Consider the following 20000-nt stretch of genomic DNA (forward strand, 5'->3'; position numbering starts at 1 on the left):
GAAAATTGGTCCTTCACAAAAAGTACCGTTTGTTTTTATCTTTAGGTTGACCAGCGTTTTGTTCGTAAAAATCGTTTGCACAGCGCGCTGCCGTTTATTCCCAGAGTAACTAGATGGCCAGAGTGTGTGGAACGATAGTCCCTGGTTTTGTATTTCTCGGCAAACAACTCCGATGTTTTCTTTACAAAGAGTTGGAGCAGTTCACAGTTCTGTACTCAAGGTGGGCAAATTTCATTAAATAAGCAAAATCTTCTATGACCGCTAGAAGTTTTTTTTTCCCCGCAGGGTTTGGGTCCACTGCAAACATTAGGGAGCTTTGAGATAGAGGACGTGTACGATTACGATTTTTCCGTACTGAGCACGCGCACTTCCGAAAACTGGCGGCCTCGTCGTCGGCCTCCAAACCTTATGAGCATGCTCAGAACGGAAAACTCGTACTCGCAGTCGTATATATGACTTATTTTAGAATTTAGTGATAGTAATTCTTTCTAAATGATGTTATCTATTATTATTTGTGTCCCCACATTAGTATAAGATATATCCCAAAGTAAAGGTTCTGACAGGGTAAAAAGTTACTACTACTACTACTACTACTACTCTACTACTACTACCACCACCACCACCACCACCACCACTGCTACTACTTGTCTTCGATTTAAAGGTCCAGAAAGTGACAGACTTGACGTCATAAGCCCTGAATCGGATGCTTGCAGGCATTCGGAGAAATCCAACATTTCCATCGTTCGCTGTGAAATTTGGCGTGTTTACTGGGGAGATATTACCCAGTTTCCCTGAAAATCTCGTTTATGGAGCTTTCATTGCGCCTACATGAACGGACATTCTACTTCAGTCATTCGAGCTTTGCCTAAAGTTGCCCTTGGGCGAAAGTTTGTTTCGGTCACGGAGCGGTTAAAGGGTTTTCTTATTAATGATACCACGGATTGGTGTAAGAAGAATACTTCTGAGATTTGTGTAACTGATGGTATCTCAAAGCTGGAATTAACTACATGATAGTTTGTGCCGAGACAGAAAACCAGACAAGAGAATAACTTCAGTATAAGTGGGGTGAAAACATGGACGTATTAACTTTATATGGTCGTTATTATGTCTTTTTCAGGAGGTCAAACAGGGATCGTTTCTCTAACAGCATATGTTCTCATTGCATTAGCAGAAGCTAATTCCAACATTCCGGTAAGATTTACCATAACTCAGGTAATTGGCGTGAAGGGACTTGATAACAGTTGAAGCAAGAAATTCGCTCTGCTTTTCGCCCATTGACTTTCATCTTTGTCTTTATCGAGAGTAGCTCCGTTGTAGATTAAGGCTAACAAAGTGGTGGCCCAATCAGACCAACCAAAATGTTGGGAGCTCTTTGCCCGGCTCTTATTGTCCATGTGTGGGATCGTTAGCATCCCACAGAGTTTTGTGAACTGTGGCAAGGGTTGTAAAACGGGGCCTACGGTTTTTAATTCTTATCCGAGACGATATGAAAGTCTACCCACTTGCGGATGTAATTACAAAGGCAGGACTTTCTCCTTAGTTAAGAGACTGACCGTTGGTGAGTTGAACTCACGATCTCCCGAACGGTAGCCGGAAGCCAACCGGTCGGCGGTTTGCAATGGCTGTTGGGGAGTCTCCAAGGAACGTACTGTAGGTATCCGCGCATTCCATTCAGATTTCGATTGGCCTGACCGAAAGTATGTTGCTCATCAACAACAACATTGACAACAACTTATTGTTGCCCAAGTGATAAATGCTTCTTGTCTTTTAGGAATCCCGCTTATTTTTGTGGGAAAACCGTGTAACCACCTTCAGTTTTGTGTTCGGGAATGCACTCAATATTATCGACTCAAATCATGCTGTGTACCCCAAGCGATCGAGGCGCCCCATTTCCGCCAACAGGCAACACCCATTCTAACCGCTGGCCACCGATGTCAACTTATCAAAGTAATGAGTATGCTGTTCCTCTTGTAGGCTGTAGTCAGCGCGAAAAATAACGCCAAGTCTTTCCTGGAAGGCAAAGTTGATCTGCTTTCAAGTGACATCCAAGACCCGTACACTCTAGCCATCACCTCATACGCCCTGTCATTGGTTGGTAGTGCAAAGAAGATCAAGGCACTCAACGAACTTCTTACTTTGGCCACTGAGAAAGGTAAGAAAACGAAAAACGAAAAACTCAATTCACGTTTCCTTTGCCTTTGTATCTCCGTTGTTGGAAATAAGATAGTTAAGCTGTCGTGAGCTTCAGCAAAAACTGATTTATTTTTCGAATCAGTCAATCATGGGACAGTAACATCGCAATTGCGAACGGGTTTAATCTACTCAAATATATTCTGTACCGTAACAAAATAATTATTGATTTACAAAGGTTTCTACACCGAGAATAAACCTCTCTGAACTTCGCTGCCGTTTATCCCTGTCTAATTCCTGGAATGTCGTGTACATGGAATGACTTGGGAAAACTGCTTAAATAAGAGAGTGACGCAAACTTTTTATCTTGAAAAAACATTGTTGTAGATGCCCTCGTTGCCTTGGCGGTAAGCTACGGAATAGCTACCGCAAGCGGTTAAATTCGTTGGCCGAATGGCACCTGGTAGTAACAGCCTGTCAAGGGCTTGATTTTTTAAAATTCTCTGCATCTCGTAGTTCTATTTCTAAATACTTTTTAGGGAGTTTTTCACTTAGGGTTCACCTCATGAACTTTCCTTTCAGGGTACTATTTTTTTTTTTTGTAAATTTTTACTTTATGATTCCTTGAGTAGAGTAAGTATATATGTAATACATGTGGGTTTCGATAGCCCCTTGAATGCCGATCACGAATGGTCTTTAGCGTGTTGGTATTCTTAGTTCATTCACTTAATCAACGGCCAGGTTTTTTTTGTCGAAACGAAATAAAATGTTTGCAAAAAGATACAGCTGAATTTCGCAGGAGTAGTTTGTTTGGTTAGGGCTGTCATGCGAAATAATAATTTGACAGTTGTGAGCAAATTTTTCTCGTGGAAGTAGGAGCCGAATAATACTGACCATTCTGATATTTCTGTTTGCAATTACCTGTTTCAGATGGATTAATTTACTGGCAGAAAAAACAAGAAAGCCACTTACCGAATGACAACCCATGGCTGCGCCCGTATTACCGACCTCGATCAGCGGACATTGAAATCACTGCGTATGCGCTGTTGGCCTTCACGCATGAGAAAGACATCGGTGTTGGGTTAGGCATTTCTCGCTGGTTATCACAACAGAGAAACTCATTGGGTGGATACTCGTCAACACAGGTATTCAGTTGATAGTTTTTGAAAGCTAGAGCGGTTTTTAATTGAGTGTCGAAAGTAAAGTTGCTTTGGTTTTGCATTACTTTACTCAGGGATTGGTTCAAAGTTCTCGCGCCACTTTTTCAACCAATCAGAAGTGAAACCAAAACCAATCGTGTCTCGCGCGTTCACATTTTCCCGCGCTTTCTGTCGGCTACGTGTAATTACTTCGAGTTTTGATTGGTTTTGGATTGTCTCCGTCCTTTTTGATTGGCCAAAGCAATTACTGTGGTTTTGGTTTTACGACACTCGATTGAAACTCGCTCTATCTAGCTCTCTCTTATTGCTTCCTTAAAAGAGCACTACAGTCCGAATCACCGGACTTGGGGCAACAGGAAAAGAAGCCCGGATAATCGGGGTTCCACGATATCGGCAAGGTGCACAGGCATTAGTAAGCATCCTTTCCTTTCGTCCCTTATCTTTCAACCTTGGGAAATTACTCAGTATTGCGACACTACCCTGCAAATTTAATTTCTCCTATATCCCATTCTGCTCACTTCTCTTCCCTCATCATTCTTTGGTACTAATGGTCTCGAGCATGGAAGTTCCCTAAGTGTGTGGTTTCTCCCTTCGCAATTTATTTTCGAATTTCACGGAGATAACCCTACGCGAACACATACCGAGGGATCTGCTCAAACCTTTAAGGTTTTGTGCTCGTTAGCTTTTGAAAGTGGACGAAGAGACTGAATACGTCCTTTTTTCTGATTTTCGTCAGGACACCGTGATTGGGCTCCAGGCGCTTTCCGAGTTTGCTGAATTGATTTACACCCCGGATGTAGATTTCACTGTTCAGTTGACCGTCAGTGCAGATCCAACTTTCAGTCGGACAATTACAGTCAATCAGCAAAATTCCATGGTGCTGCAGTTAGTTGAGGTAATCACTCATGTTCTGGGGAAGTTAGTTTGTAGTAGTTTGGGTTTGTTAAAGAGAGTGCGGGCTGGCGTCGTTGGTATCAGTGCTTATGCCATGTAATCAAGTTAAATGTAACGGTAAATTAGATCCCTTATTTGGAGTATTAAAGGTATGTTCTATTTCCCTTATTTCATGAAGACTTGCCATTGTGTCTTCGTTAGTGCACTGAATGTGTGCTGCGTTCGAAACCGCATTAAGGAGAACATTTTCGTAGAGTTTGTTGCTTCTCAAGTGTGCTCCGAGGAGTTTTTGACCGGCTTCTCCAGTTTTCCACTATCATCATGGACTAACATTTGATAAATTTTGCATTAATTTCGTTTTGAGTTGATTTACGGTGTCTCATGCAGATTAGTAGAGCAATATAAGATATCAGACTCAAGCAAAAGTTGCTGTTGTTGTTTTTTTTAAAGTAAACGTGACTATAACTCGGTTATTGTGCAAGTGACCGGTACGGAGCTGGTGATGGTTTCGAGTCATGTCAAAGCCCTGAACTTTTCAAGCTTATTAGATGACAGTGGCTAGAATTGTCTAGCTGAACCATTTTTTTACGCCCTTCCTTTTCCAAATTAATGTTGGGACACTAAAACCTGGCGTCAGTTTAGCCTTTATTTCAAAGCAAGTCCGAATGCGAAGCCTTTCTATTCTCGGTTTTCACATGACGTCACGACCGCCATGTTGGTGCCCCTAAACAAAGAAAAGGCGGCCATGTTGGTGCCCCGACCAAATCCTCCGGGAATTTAACTCTATTATTATGCAAACGCTTCCTTTTGTTTTCGTTGAAAAACATGGCTGTTGATCTCGTGATTGAAAACCAGCAATTGGTTTTTAATAATAATCACTCATTTGTAGTCTTACGCTTTTATAGCTGAGCGGAACTGCTCTGGGTAGACAGCAAATCAAATCCAGTTAAAGCTCATTGAGAGGCAAAGACTGGATTACCCGGAGAAAAACCTCTTGAAGCATCGAAGAGAATCCGGAATCGAACAGGGGACAAAAGTTGATGCAAGCCTTTTTTGCAGACGACTGTATATTATAAATTGTAGGAACTGAAATTTAACTCTTCATCGAATGCTTAACATTTCCTGCTTTTGGTTCAGAAAACAGTACAGCTTCGCAACTTTTTTGCATTGCCGTAGAGTAGTAGTGATTTTCGATCATTTTATTTTGTTAACAGTTACCAAGTGTGTCCGGTCACCTAACAGTGGCAGGCAGTGGTCATGGAATAGGAATGCTACAGGTAACATTCCATAGTGTGCTGTCTATTTCCTGTTTTTTATCAAACACGAATATGTACTTTGATGAACTCCTGTGGGTTTGATTTCGTTCAGTCTTGCCTCACGCGAAAGGCTCAATATTTTTCGGGTGTATTACACCAAAACCCTCAGAAGACTGCAAAAGGTAGAGATTTCGTGGCAATCATTTTGCCGCTTGAAAACATGTCGTAGATTTCCAGATTAAGCGGATCTAATTCACAAACGACTGAATTTTCGGAAACAAAACGTTTTCTGGGAAGTGTAGAGAAATCTTAATCGATTTTGACTCGGGAAAACTCGGAATAAAATGCGAGCCCTTTGAGTTAGCCAAATTTGTCATCGATTAATACATCTCTTCTCTTCTCGCGGAAACTCGAAATGGCTAAATATTTACCGTCTTCTTCATAACAAATTTTCGCTGTAACTTTGGAGAAAAACAGCCCTCGGCCGATTTTTTAGCCGAGGTCTTTTTTGCGATGCCGTAGTTGAGTTATCATATCAATTATTCCTCGTGCTTTTCCGTGAACCTCTTGGCTGCACCCTTAAACTCTAAATTGAAATTTATAGCATTCAAACATTTTTAAAAGAAAATCGTAATTGCTGGCAACTAATGTTGCTTCAAGTTTTATCATGATGAGGCTGTGCTTAACAACGGACCTGCATGCTGGTCGCCCTTTACGCTGGCTCAAAGTTTAAGAGATACGACGTCGTATCTCTTGATATGACTTGTACGTAATCTTTGACACGTGACGATGATCGAGACGATCGTTCCTTTATTTGCTCGTTATGCCTCACCTATTTAGGTTGGTGTCACGTATAACGTGGACGAGGCTCCTCCGGAAAGTTCGTTTGACTTCGTGTTGTCGGTCCTCAAGGAAAGTGCAAACCACATTCAGCTGAAAGCTTGCTCTAAGTGGACTGAGACCGAACAAGAGTCCGGTATGGTCGTGATGGATGTAGGGATACCCTCGGGATTTGAGCTGGACTGGGACAAAGTTCAGAAGGTGAAAGTGAACTCTGAACTTTTAGAGTGGTGAGCGTATTTAAGTTAGGCTAGTCAACATATTGAGCACAGACCATTGTTAACTATTGTTTGATGTGTATTGTTTATTTCCATTCCAGTATTGTCGTGATTCGAGTAGTGTTTGTTGTATTTATCATCTAACTAAGAAAGAGTATTCGTTGCAGAATTTACAGAAGACTGATGATTGTTTGAATCAGTTAATATGTTTTATCTAATTTTTCTAACCTAGCTTCTGTCAGATAAGTCATTGAAACTGAAACGTGTGGAGTCGCCCGATCGCAAAGTGCTTTTCTACTTTGATGAGGTAATTTTGCTATTTCTCGGCTTGAAATTTGTTGAAGGTAGAACTCGTTTAATCCACTGCTATATTTTCGTCCATTTTTAAAATAAAAAACAGCTCAACAGTTTTTTTGTTTGTTCCAGATTCCATCGTCTTGGAGACTGTGTGTGGAAGTGACGTTCAATCGTGCGTATGAAGTTGGAAAACCTCAACCTTCCACAGCCTCAGTATACACTTATTATGAACCAGGTAATAATGCTGTGTGACAATAGCGTGTGACATACAACCCCTTATCTGAAGATGCAATTGCTGGTTTTCACTCACGTGATCAACAGCCATGTTTTTCAACGAAAACAAAAGGAAGCGTTTGCATAATAATAGAGTTAAATTCCCCGAGGATTTGGTCGGGGCACCAACATGGCCGCCTTTTCTTTGTTTTGGGCACCAACATGGCGGTCGTGACGTCATGTGAAAACCGAGAATAGGCCTTTTGCAACAAACGATCACATGGTACAAAATCCGCCATACTGGAGGGCAAGCTCATTATTATTCCCCCACTTGCACATTAAAACAAAGGCAAGTCAAGCTTGACTGGTTCAGGTCTCTTTGTTTTAATGTCCCAGTGGGGGAATAATAACGAGCTTGCCCTCCAGCGTAGCGGATTTTGTACCATATGATCGTTTGTTGCAAAAGGCCGATTGTCGTCACAAAATGATTTTCATGTGTTCCCAGTGGTACTCATTGGAAGAATTTGGTGCCCCGTTATTTTTAAACTTTCTTCAACCTCTACTTTGGGCTTAAAGAATTTCGAAGACATACTTAAAGTTGAAGTCAGTTTCTCTAGTTCTCCAACATTTTTACCGTTTCCCTTTTCACTCCTCTAACATGTTCGCTGTGTCGTTTAGCGTAATTACTCATTAAATCACTCGCATATATACTTGATTTCATTGAACAGCGAACCGTGCGGATGCTCAGTACACCGTGGACTCACTGAAAGATCAAGGCGTCTGCCGTGTATGTACCGATTGCGTCAACTGCGAAACACTGGGACCAAAAGAAAAACCGAGGAAGGGGGCAGGATCTTTAACGGTCGTCGACCACGGAAGAATATTGCTGATTTCAATTATGACGTGGTGTATTGCTTTCATGTTGCATCTGCACCCAAGATAGATGGAAGAAAAGTTTGTGTTCACTAGTACTTCTTAGAGGATCGCGTCATATTTAGATAGATACTTCACTTTCTTTTTTTACATATTTACCCTCACCGAAGTGTCACTTTTTTTACTTTACATAGTTTTTCTCAGATGGTAACATCATTTAGTAGGAATTGTGAGCGACTAAGACGTCCATGGCAAGACATATTTATCTCAAGTTTTAGCTTGAAATTCGTATCACCTCAACAAACTTTTCCTCTTTGTTTCAGTATTTTCCGAGAGCGTTCCAAACATTGTATTGGTTTGACAGCCTTATTGAAAAATCACTTTTTATACGGTTCGAAAGACAGGGAAAGTCGTCATAGTTTGAACCATGACCGAGCAATTAAGGGGAATGGGTTCGATACTGGGTTGATGTGACAGATGACTTTTTCATCGCTGTTTTCAAAGAACTATCACTATGCAAAGCAGTCTGTGACGTCAACCCAACCGGGTATTAAACCCAGTCCTCTTACTTGCGCGGTCGTAGATCAAATGACAACTAGTTTTCCCACATTTATGGAGCCTATGAAACATTGACTTTAAAGGAGAGAGTTAAGCGAACCAGGGTGAGAATTAGCGTTAGACAAGTGCAAAGAATAGTTGTGCGGAAAGGGTTTTTTGAGATGATGGGCACTTTAACGTGATGAATATTACTAAAGCTTTTTATGGCGTGAAACACTTGTAGTATAGATAACGAGTTGCATCAGTTTACGAGTAAAAATGCTTAGTCTTTTCTTTCCGAGTCACTGATAAGAATTTCAATTTCTGCGGTCGTACGTTTTTTTAATCCAACCAACGTTGTTATTTTTATTACATGTATTTATACAGCGCAAAAATTCATTTAGATATGATCTAACCTGGGTATATTCTTTGACTCTTTGAAAACTGATCGAAAGTTATTCTTATTAGCCAATATCAAAAATACCATAATATTTTCTCTTGGGCAAAAGAAACTGGAAACAATGCTTGTGCAAAATTTTGGAGAGTCAAACAAAGAGTATTACTGTATTTTTAATATTGGCTAATTACGATGTAAGTACTTTTCACCTTAAAGTGAATAAATGGCATTCATTCACTTTAAGGTGTACCGTGTGTCACTTAACTGTTGACTGTTGACTATGGATGATGGACAGTCGCTCAACTCAGTCCGAAGAGAATAAGTGTAGGTTAGTTTGTTTCACTCCTGTGTATCAGGAAATAAAATTCGTGAAACTCAAGGTGGAGCTTCCTTTTTGTCTGAAAGTGAAAGACTTCTTCTTTATCCTGCTAGCAGAGCCTTTTCCTTTGCATTTCTCACTCATTTTTTCTCAGTTCTCTTCGAAGTTTTGTTTTGGGGTTGTGCTGCATGTGTATCCGAGGGAAAGGTGTACTATTATTATGCAAATTATGCGAAAGGAAACTGTATTGTATTGCCAACCAACATGGCCGCCTTGTCGCGTGGGTGAAAACCAATAATAACAACAATTTCTTCGCTGCAATGTAATTACAGTTCAACAAGAATGTTCTGTCATGTTTCTTTCCGTACCATAATTTTGAGGACTTTACCTTACATGGTCTTAGAGACCTTTCATATTATAACAGAGCCGCCATATTTGTTGAACAAGGAAACATACCGGATATTCGATCATGCCGAAGCCAATCAAAAGTCTAGAATTGCATTTACGACACATCATTTTCGTGTATAAGAAAACTTTGACTGAGATTATGACCTTTAATAAAAAGAGACGCAAATATCTCGAGTTAATCTTCCTGCAACTTTAGATCGCTCTTTTTTCCTTAGGCTACAGTCTTGTTTTGTCTTCCTTAGACTGCATAGTCTTCCAAGTCGCGTTTTACATATTCTTGTCCCACGACAAAGAAATTGGTAAATTCTTCAAAAAAGGGAAACTTTCTGTCAAAAACGCGGAGAATTTACAGCTTGTGTAAATGATAGTCCTCTGAAACTTGTGCCCACACTTTCTCAGTGTTTTTGGTAGCATGCAAAGGAGTCTGGTCCGAGGTCATTTGCATGCTTGTGCAGCTGCCATGTGGAAATAAGGAAGCAAGTAATTCAATCCAATTCCATCGATCCTCTTTGTTTTTGAACAATACAGTCGAAACTGTTTATAACGGCCCTGTATTAAGCGGCAAGTTTTCAAAGTCCCGATTTTTCGCTCATACAAACGCTGTATTTGTTACCCGTATTAGGCGGCACCTCTATTAAGCGGCCGCAGCCACCCTGTGGCAGTCCCATGTTTGTCTTTCTTTGTTATTTTTACCTTTATTAAGTGGCCACCCTTGAACAGAAACTAAGCCGTATGTCATTTTATGTGGTGTTTTATTGTGTTTAAACTGCAATCCATCATCACTATAAAGAAATATCACTTGCAAAGCTACTGTAAACTGACAATCGGCTCTATAGTGTCGTTAACGCTTTGCAGATGTCCGCAATGTGTTTAAGTACCGTACAAAATCACAAACTCAAAAAAATGATCGATATGCTTCACTCTTCAGCTAGAAATTCCTCTTCAATTGGCTGGTTCTTTAGCCATGTGATGGAGAATGAATCGCCCTTAAATCTATACTCGCAAGGGATTTCTAGGCCATGACCTCCACCTTTACCATAACTTCCCCTTTATTTGTAGGCCGTTTCAAAATTGGTTAGCCACAATGCCATCAACTTAGGTACATGTCCAATGATGATAATCGTCCATCATTTCATTAGGATGAGAATATGGTTTTGCCACTTTCAGATCTTGTAACTCTCGGTGTAACACTAGATTTCCGTTTTTTTGGGCGAACAATTGCCACAGCATTCGAGTCTTCCTTATTTTACGGCTCTAGTACATCTCATCGACTTTCGGCTCCAATATACTCAAGTATGCATGGTACCCACGGATATGAGAATAGACGTGAAGAAGTTCCTTTGTCATATTTTAGCTGTAGAAAGAACTTTGCAAGTGAGCCACATCAGATTATGAGTCAACAGTGGACTGTTTTACAAAACGAAACGTCCACCGATAATTTGGCTGTCAAAAAGGTGAGAAGTGTGCAAAGCCGCTCCTATAGCTATCAATGCCCGCAACGTCGACAGTTAACGACTTGCTCTACAAACAAAAGTTTCAGGTGCCGAAGCGCCAGACGTACAAGTCCGACTTTTCGAATTCCTACCTTATTACTACTTTATCTTGAACACTTTTGTTGTATATTGTGCTACTTTTAATCCTGTATTAAGCGGCCAGTTTCTCAAGTCCCGAGGGTGGTCGATATACATGTTCGACTGTAGTTGTTTTATCAATATGCCATCTCTGTAAAGACAGTTGTTCAAATATTTTTCTGCCTTATACGTTTTGTGACTGCTGTTAGAGTGGCATTAAACCATTGCAAACAAGCTCGTGTTTTTAGCAACAACTGTCAACAAAGTGTTATTAATGTAGCCACAATGATGCTTGACACTGCTAAGAGCAAGCGAGATGAAGCAATGAAATACTTAGAGGAAATAGGAGAAAAAAGGAAATTGTTTATTGAAAAACAGCATAAACAGTTGGACAAAGCCATGTTGTCAAGGACAAGCACTGCCCAAAATAAGTCAGAGCAAAGCAGCTGCTAAGATTACCCAGTTTGCTAAAAGGGCCAAAAAATAATAAGCATTATACTTAATTTGGTTGGCTTTTATTCTCTGTAAAGGCCTGGCCAAACGCTCGCACTCCATTTCAACGCAGCGTCTTGCAACCTTGTTGCATGATGTTGCGATATGTGTTGAACGGGGTGGCCAAACGCACGCAACATTTTCATTTTCAACACAACATGTCAATGTTCATGGGCTCCAGGCCCCTGGCGCGCAAGAAGTGGACCTAACGCGCATGCCCTAGCCCAACAATGTTCCGTGAACGTGGCCAAACGAGGACAACACCATGTAACATCCAAAATGGTGCACGAAAAATTTGAACGTTTTCAAATTTGATCCAACATGTTGCAACATATCGCAATAGGGTTGCGTTGAAATGTTACGAGTGTTTGGCCAGGCCTTAGGGACGAACCATTAGAAAAGTGATGGGGGGTGTGGGGAAAAAACTAAAAAAAAATTCATGCAAGGGAATGCGGCAAGGAAAAAAATTCACGCCAAGAAGAAGGTAAAGAAAAAAAATTCATGCAGAAGGAAGGTCCAATTGTGACTTTTATTTAATAACTAGAAATAGTGTTCACTAGAGCTGCCCCCGCTCTTGATGGTGGGATGTGTATTTAATATAAATATAAATACCGGAGGATCACATGATCCTTATACCACTCGTACAACTGCACACTAGTCATGACTCCATCAGAAAGGCTCGTGAGGCATTCCTCATACACAGAGGAAAAACACTGGAGCCTGCAGTAACAAGTTTTAACCCTTGTTTCTATGAAGGATGCATGCCATCTTGTCTGTTAGGTATTAATAACGCAGGAAACAGAGCTGCTGTTGGCTTTGTTTTTTTGTTCCTATTTTCGGATGAGAATTCCTATTTGTTCCTATTTTTTGGCCACTGTCTTTCCCATTTTCCTATTTTCAGAGTGTCATTTGTCACTTGACGCCCTGAAATGAGGATATTTCAATGAACCTCTTTTTTAAAAAATCAAATTTATCCTCGTGCTTTCTAAATATGTGGTGATTGTAGATGAGGGGTTTTAGAATATCTGGATCCTTTATCTTCTTAATTAAAGCGGTATAGTTTAAAAAAGAGGCATATCTGAAGTATTCATAGGCAAACTTAGTGGCCACGCACGCTTTGCTTGCCTATTACATTTCGTGAGGTCCGAGAAGACTGGTTCTGAATTTCGGAATTTCGGTGTCATAACAATATGGTTACCAAGTCAACAAAGCAAAATGGCCGATCGGAGAAGAAGTAGTTGATCACGAAGTTCTGAACTGTTGACATGTCTCACACAAAACTTCCTCCACTTCCACCGTAAGTAACACTTAATTGTTAATTGAAACAGCGCAAACGTTGAGTAACAATTGTTAGTAATTGTAGGGCTGAGAAGTATTTGGCGAATAAAGCTCAGGTGTTCTACCAGAACGAAAATAATTTCCAGTATTTTGTATCGTGAAGTCAGCTAAGAGTTATGCCGCGAGCGATGGTAAAACAAATTTTACAACCCAGCCGAACGTACGGAAATCAAGAAAAGGTAGCAGATTCTTTGTACTTCTTCTGCAGATATTAAAGGAGAAGCCTTGGATGCATGCTTGTGTATCATAGGTGCCTTGAAAACAAAGACCCCTAAGACAGTAAGACTCCAACGAATAAAGTAACCCAAAACCCTCAGTTTGGCTAACCCTATTCGTAACTAGGCCTTAAGTTGATTTTTAGGCCTAGGGTTAGCCAAATTGTGGGTTTTGGGGAACTTTTCTTCATTTTGAGTCTTAGGGGGGACTCGTAGGACTTGAAGAAATCAGTGTCTGTCTGTTGATAATGACTGTCTTACCATTTTGATTATTTTAAAGCTCGCTTTCAATGTATCCTCAAACAAACACCAAAGCTGTGAAACAGTACACTGGTCAAAGTGTTGCAAGCTACACTCTGCCCAGCCCATCAGGACCTCAGAAATATGCACTTCCCTCAGCTGCTGTACTTCAGGTATGAGAATTGTCTACAAAGACCAAAGGTAAAATCGTCTAGTGGTACACAGAGCGAAACTTAAGGTGCCACTCTTCGGGGGCTTTGGGCTAAGGTTAGCAACCTTCAGATTTTGAGTATGAGTTTGTAGGAGTTTTGCAAAAACAAAGGCCAAAAGGATGAAAACGGAACAGTGTTCAGAAAAGACTGTGCACGTAATTATCTGGTATCTGAGACAGACCTCTCAAATACACTTTGCTTGAATATTATTTTTTATTTCTGCCTTGGAAAATTGATTTTCTGGTGCCAATTGTGTAGAGATCCACAGTTCTAAGGCATATTTGTCATACTTGACCTACGGGTTGATGCTCTGGTTGACAAGACACGGACCTCACAACCATATTTAGAAGACAAATAAGGTTATTGTTACCAGTTTGTCGCATTTGGACATGTTTCGTCCTCTTTGTGAAAATGAATGTAAATTTGGCTAGTGTCAAAATGGTGGAAAACGATGATAAACATAATTAAAAACTATATTTCAATGAACTGTTTATAAATCTCCAGGTTTTTTCCCAAATCTTTAGTTTTTTTACCTTGATCTCCAGGTTATTGGTCTTTTGGGGTTGTGAGGTCTGCTGAGACCAAGAAAGGTGACCAATCAGGTGACAGACTTCAGAAATGTATCGGACCCTGTCTGGCATTGACCCTTAAGCTTGATATCTTCAGATTCCCTAAAATCTTTCACCGTACCTAATCTAGAAAAATAAAACAAAGCCTTGATCTTTTTGGTATGTAGCCTTATATAGACACAAGAGCGGGAACCTTGGACACATGGCCTGCACATGCTCTAGGACCGAGTGCACCAGATCTCAACCCTGGGTCTGCCAGCAAACAAACAAATGAGTTTATGCCAAAGGGCGTCCACAAGCCCAAGTTTTTAGAGCAGCTTGAGGCTTTCTTACAAAAAGAATTACGTTCTTTGGATTGTGCTGAGATGATTCCAAGTGAGAAAAGATTACAGGTGTGTATCCATTTGCATGAAGCCTAGTGATATCCCTCTGTCCTGTCTTGTTTTCAGTGGGACTAGATAATGGCTTAACCTCTTCAACTTACATAATTTGTACAGTATCCCTGATAATCTTTCCCAAATGAAAGGGTGACAGGAGTGGGGTCGGGAGTTGAGTTAATTACATCCTCACATCCCATATGATCACAGACTCATGAATTTTTGCACTCCTTTTGTCTAGATAGTAGTATGTGCAAAAATTTATAGGCATTGCATTCAGCTTTGGAAATACAAGCCAACCTAATGGAGGGACACTGTAATTTGCAGGGATGGGCTTTTTCTATTCCTTTGTTAATTTTACAGAAGTTTACATGTCAGACCTCCGGGTTGCTTTATGACAAACCATTCACCAATGCTCACAGTTGTGGTCATTTTTTTATGAAGATCAATGTGTGCTTTGCTTAAGGCCTTTAGGGAAGTGTTTGAATACTTGATAGAAGACTTCAAAACTTACAAGCCTTTGCTGTCTGCAATAAAACATGAATATGAAATGATGCTGATTGATCAGAGAGAAAAGATTAGAGAACTGGAACCTTTAAAGGTGAAGTAAACTTCAATACATCAATAATTTTATTAATACTTAAGACATGCTTGTTTCCTTTTTACCTGAGTCTACTAAGTGCATACTTCATACTTGTTACTTTGAAGGGACTACTAAATGAATTTATGATGATTTAATTTTTTTCCAGAAATAATATGGAACTTCAAAGTTGCCAAAATGCTCCAAGTTAATATCTGTATATAGGGGAAGGTTCTTGCAATTTTGAGGGACATCATCAAAGAAGCTTATTGTTATAATTTAAGTGGTACTGTGATCAAAAAATCAAATTTCTTTCCTTTAGATTTCAAAACTATGATAACTAAACACTAAGTGACCCAAGTTTTAAGCCTTACAATCCTGTAATTTAAAAAAGACAATATTATTGTTTATTCTAACTGGAATTTTGCTATTTAATGGTTCACCATTACTAACTTTAAAATATTGGGAGAGCTAGATCGAGGAGAAAATGACATCAAAGACTCACTAGTTTAAGAATGCAATGCGTTTGTATGCGACTGAATTAATATGCAGCGCAGGAGTCTCGGGGTTTCAGATTTTTAAACTTGTGTTTTGCATACATAATAAACTGCATTTACATGTGCACTGAAATTTGAAGCTGTTGAGTGATTCTGACATCACTTTCCCCTAGATCCAATCCTCTGAGTGCCAGTTGGCGATGCAGTTTTGAACGTGAGTAATAACGAACCATAAAATCCAGGGAAGTCGTAAGTTCTACTCCGGCTGGACGAACACTCAGGGTCTTAAAATAACTGAGGAGAAAGTGCTGCCTTTGTAATTACATCCGCAAAATGGTTAGACTTTCAAGTCTTCTCGAATAAGGACTATAAACCGTAGGCCCCGTCTCACAAACCTTCTATGTTCATAAAACCTGTGGGACATTAAAGATCCCACACACTAGTTGAAAAGAGTAGGGCATGTAGTTCCCGGTGTTGTGGTCTGGCCTTTCCTTCAGCAATGTGGTCGGCCTGGCGTAATATTCTGAATGGACTACTGATCAATGAGACCACATAACAGCAAAACAGACAGTAGTCAAATTGAAGGAGTCCAAGTGCTGAAACTGGTAAACTGTAAACTTACACTCAAAGTATGAAACAACCAAAGCTCAAAATTTTGCCAGGCAGGTGTTATGCAAACACACTTTTAAAATCAGAATAAACAAAGGAAGTGATTTTTTGATCATAGTACCACTTTAAATGTAGTTAACCCATTCAAACCAAAAGCTCCCCCAGTTGGCGAGTAAAATCATCTGGTGTTAGGCAGAGTAAAGGCTGTAAGTCTTACTCTCAGATGGGGAAGGGTTATATACAATTTAACAATAGTTAACAATGAGGAGCAAGCGTTGGCAACATCTTGGTTAGTCATGGCTGGCATGGCGTTTGCATTAAATTGAATAGAGCTGGATCTTGGTAGCATTACATTAGATGTTGTGTTGGATTGTGTTAACATTGCGTTTAACAGGATCTTTTAGTGTTGTATTGGTGTTATTTTTAGCATTTTGTTTCCACTGCATTCCATGTCTTCTGAGTCCCAATGATCATGCTTATATGAAGGGCATGCATTTCAAAAGCAGCTTTGGTTGCTAGGTTTTGTCCTTCAGCAACAGTCAGCAGCCTTAAGGAATGTGCAGGGGCTTGTGACTGGGTTGTGGATACTGCTGGCCATGTAAGTGGTCCTGTTTGGGAAGGTTTGGGTTGTGGGCCATTATGTCTGCGCTGTACTAGGGCGCCTTACTTCCACTTGAGACGACATTGTTAAATGTGGGATAATTAAATGAGTCAAGAATAATTATTATTCTTGACTCATTTAGTTACCCCACAATACTCTCAATGGTAGGAATCAGCATTTCCCCCGTTATTGTCGTCATAATCACCATGGGGATCTGGGGAGTAGCGATGGTGTCATGGTAACATTAGCACTCGCCTCCCACCAATGTGTCCTGGGTTCGATTCTGGACTATGTGGGTTAAGTTTGTTGTTGGTTCTTTTCTCTACCCCGAGAAGTTTTGCTCTGGGTTCTCCAACATTAAAATGGCTGCAGGACTTCCCTGACAAATCACTTTCGGTGAGTGGAGCTTCCAGGGCAAGTCCTCTCCATCATCATCATCATCATCATCTATAATTTAATAATTATTATTTGTTTTCAGAGCATGTTAGTAACAGTATCTGAACAATGTGAAAAGAAGCTGTTAGCTGCTAAAAAAGAAGAAAAATCTGGTAAGGAAGGCAAAATGGACTTTTGAATTTTTGGGTTTTGGGTTGTTCCTCTTGTTGAACACTATATTTCATTGGCTGTATACTGTCATACTTCCTATTGTTTTCTGAGCTAAATCCATTGTTATCTTTGTTCATTCTATTGTTCGTTTGGCCAATCCTGAAGCCTGTTCAATGAGGTACGACACGACCTGAATTTTTAGCACTTAATTCTGAATCCGGTATTTCTTGTCAGTTGCCATGAGCATAAGTCAACCTGAGTTAGAATCTTCATTTTTGCTTTCAAGTCCTCCCAATTTCTTTTTGTTGGGCATAAACACCTGTAATTTTTAATGAGAAATGTCAGGAGCAACACAAAGCCCAAAACAATAATGGCTCAAGGAGCCTCTCATGTTTGCAAGTCAGGGGTGAAACAAAAGCCATAAAGGGGGTTTGAATGCTGCAGTGTCATGAAAACTATCTAGATCTTGAACATATCCTAGACCACCTATGAGGATTGTTGCCCACATTTTAGACTTGTTGGAACCTCTTTCTTGAAACTTTGTTGTTACGTAGTACAAATTGTTGTAGAAAAACGTGTGGAATGACTCTGTTCCCTTACTTTTAAACTAAGATATGCTGGAGATGAAGAAGGAAAATCGGAGATTACAAAGCATTATCTCTGGACTAAGGTAAAGATAAGAGATGTAGTGAGTGTATGATGATGAATCGTTACTCAGAAAAATCTGATGGGATTTAAGCCCATGACCCTTCAAGATGTAGGTACATGCTCTTTATATCACTGAGCTTCTGTCAATTCTGTGGTGTGTAAGGCTGATCTGTGGGCTTTGACTAAAGGTGGGTTGTGCACTTGCTATAAACTAAAATCTGTATTGCTCTTGCACTTTGACTTGTCTTCAGTTGACATTTGAACAAAAAATCTAGAGAGTTGGCTATTGCAGAGATAAGATTTTTCTTATATGTACATAAAACATTTATGTCAGCGAATAAAAAAAATGAAATTCCTCTCCATTGGTAGCGGGTCAATGGGCCCTTTGCACCTGGTAATCATATGGTACAAAAACCACTATACTGGAGAGCAAATCACGCACTGGGACATCTAAAGCAAAGAAAATTTAAATTAAGTTGCCTCATTTTAGATGTCCCAGTGCGCAATTTGCTCTCCAGGCAAAGGGCTCATTTGTTCCCATGAAGGACTTGATGAATGAGAGAAATGTACATGTATATTGTTGAAACCCGTGACCTGAATTTTTCAAGTGCCTTAAAGAGACAGTTTCTTAAATTGTCCACATACTGTAAGTGCAAGGACCTGTGACTTCTCCTTTTTGTAGTACAGTATACCGTATTCTAATTTTAGTAATATCTATAATTATTAAAAGAATTAGAGCATTAAAAGGATTCTTGGATTTTTGGTGAAACGCATATTGATATGAAGTCTGACGTTTGCTATTTGCCGTAAACTTGGTACTGAATTTCTCTATAATTATTAAGAAGAAGAAGACTTTTTTTGTTTCCTTGAATCATCATGAATCACACGTTGAATTAAGTCATTTGTACGCTACATGTATGCTAAATCTGTTGATTTCCTTTTAAGGGAGGAGCAGGTTTCTCTCGCAGTTCAGGTAGAAAAGGTGAGAATTAGTTATGGGGTCTTTAAGCCAGTTTTTCTCTTTAGTTACTGATAAGAATTTAATATTCTTTTGACAGCTCCAAGAAGAGGTTGCTTCTGAATATCTGAGGTACAGAAACGAGTGTGATGCCAGGTAAGATGTTTGAACCTTGTTTTTGTTTATTTAATACTCAAGAGTTCCGACTTCTTGTTACGTTTTCGTAAGACGTTCCGAAGAATCCTTTTAATTATGCCCAGTCCCATAACTTTCTTGGGAAAGTTATACCATTTGCATAAACCTTTTTTCTCGCTTGGATTGGAGTTACACATGTTTTAAGGGGGACCCAGCTATGAAGAAAAGGATGATAAGATAATCAGGTGTGAGAATTAACTTTCGAAGTGCGGGAGGGTGAGGCTAAATCGCGTGGGTGGGTGGGTCGTGGGTCATGGTGGTGGGTCGTGTTTGTTTGAAGATAAAAAAAAGATATATGTTAGCTCCCTCAGTGCTCGGTCCAAATTTGCAATTGCCCTAAGAGTTAGGGTTAGGGTTAAAAGTATGTATGCATGACATGTATACATGTAGGATCTCGGACCCACGACACACGACTCACGACCCACCCACCCACGCCGATTAGACACTCTCAGTGCAGCATGCCTCCTAACCTGGGAAACGTGGCTGGTTACTCGTTTTCCATATCCCGAAGTCCAGTTTTTCATTGTCATTGCAGAAAGATGCTGGTCGCGGACATTAATGAACTGAAATACCAACAAGAAGATGCCAAAAAACCAACCACAGAGGAAGAAGGCGAGGGAAAGGAGGATGTGACATTCCTTAAACTTGCTTTAAAGTACGCCGTACTATTAGAGAATTCTTTTAGTTTTCTCCAAGAGATAATTTTAGTTGGAAACCTTTATTTAAGCAAGAGGCTACAGATTTCGCAATATTATCGTCAAGGATTAGGTTTACAGCGAGAGTGAACATGGTTTGTTGACTGTTAGATTT

General features: G+C 40.0%; 2 protein-coding genes across 2 annotated transcripts in view; both read left to right on the top strand.

The window, feature by feature from the left end:
• The first annotated feature begins 828 nt into the window (after positions 1-828).
• Positions 829-9206, top strand: LOC138011001 (C3 and PZP-like alpha-2-macroglobulin domain-containing protein 8). Its single transcript, XM_068858027.1, has 10 exons — positions 829-982; positions 1118-1191; positions 1975-2152; positions 3061-3275; positions 4027-4185; positions 5399-5461; positions 6281-6481; positions 6731-6805; positions 6925-7030; positions 7737-9206. The coding sequence occupies exons 1-10, from the start codon at positions 829-831 to the stop codon at positions 7949-7951; spliced, it is 1440 nt and encodes a 479-aa protein (XP_068714128.1). The 3' UTR covers positions 7952-9206.
• Positions 9207-12801: 3595 nt separating this feature from the next.
• Positions 12802-20000, top strand: part of LOC137992506 (translin-associated factor X-interacting protein 1-like) — a 20752-nt gene continuing 13553 nt past the window's right edge. The window contains exons 1-9 of the mRNA XM_068837874.1: positions 12802-12902; positions 13439-13571; positions 14347-14571; positions 15023-15157; positions 17322-17391; positions 18002-18059; positions 18983-19019; positions 19096-19151; positions 19726-19845. Coding sequence (XP_068693975.1) covers positions 12871-12902; positions 13439-13571; positions 14347-14571; positions 15023-15157; positions 17322-17391; positions 18002-18059; positions 18983-19019; positions 19096-19151; positions 19726-19845 — 866 coding nt within the window. The 5' untranslated portion in view covers positions 12802-12870. The remainder of the gene's footprint in view (positions 12903-13438; positions 13572-14346; positions 14572-15022; positions 15158-17321; positions 17392-18001; positions 18060-18982; positions 19020-19095; positions 19152-19725; positions 19846-20000) is intronic.

The sequence above is a fragment of the Montipora foliosa genome, chromosome 1 (genome assembly GCF_036669935.1).
Source record: "Montipora foliosa isolate CH-2021 chromosome 1, ASM3666993v2, whole genome shotgun sequence".
NCBI lineage: Eukaryota > Metazoa > Cnidaria > Anthozoa > Scleractinia > Acroporidae > Montipora > Montipora foliosa.

Excerpts from the sequence above, each read along its gene's own strand:
- LOC138011001 (XM_068858027.1), top strand. The coding sequence starts at position 829 with ATGAACGGACATTCTACTTCAGTCATTCGAGCTTTGCCTAAAGTTGCC. Across the intron at positions 2,153-3,060 it reads TACTTTGGCCACTGAGAAAG|ATGGATTAATTTACTGGCAG; the intron begins GTAAGAAAACGA and ends TACCTGTTTCAG. Across the intron at positions 5,462-6,280 it reads ATGGAATAGGAATGCTACAG|GTTGGTGTCACGTATAACGT; the intron begins GTAACATTCCAT and ends TCACCTATTTAG.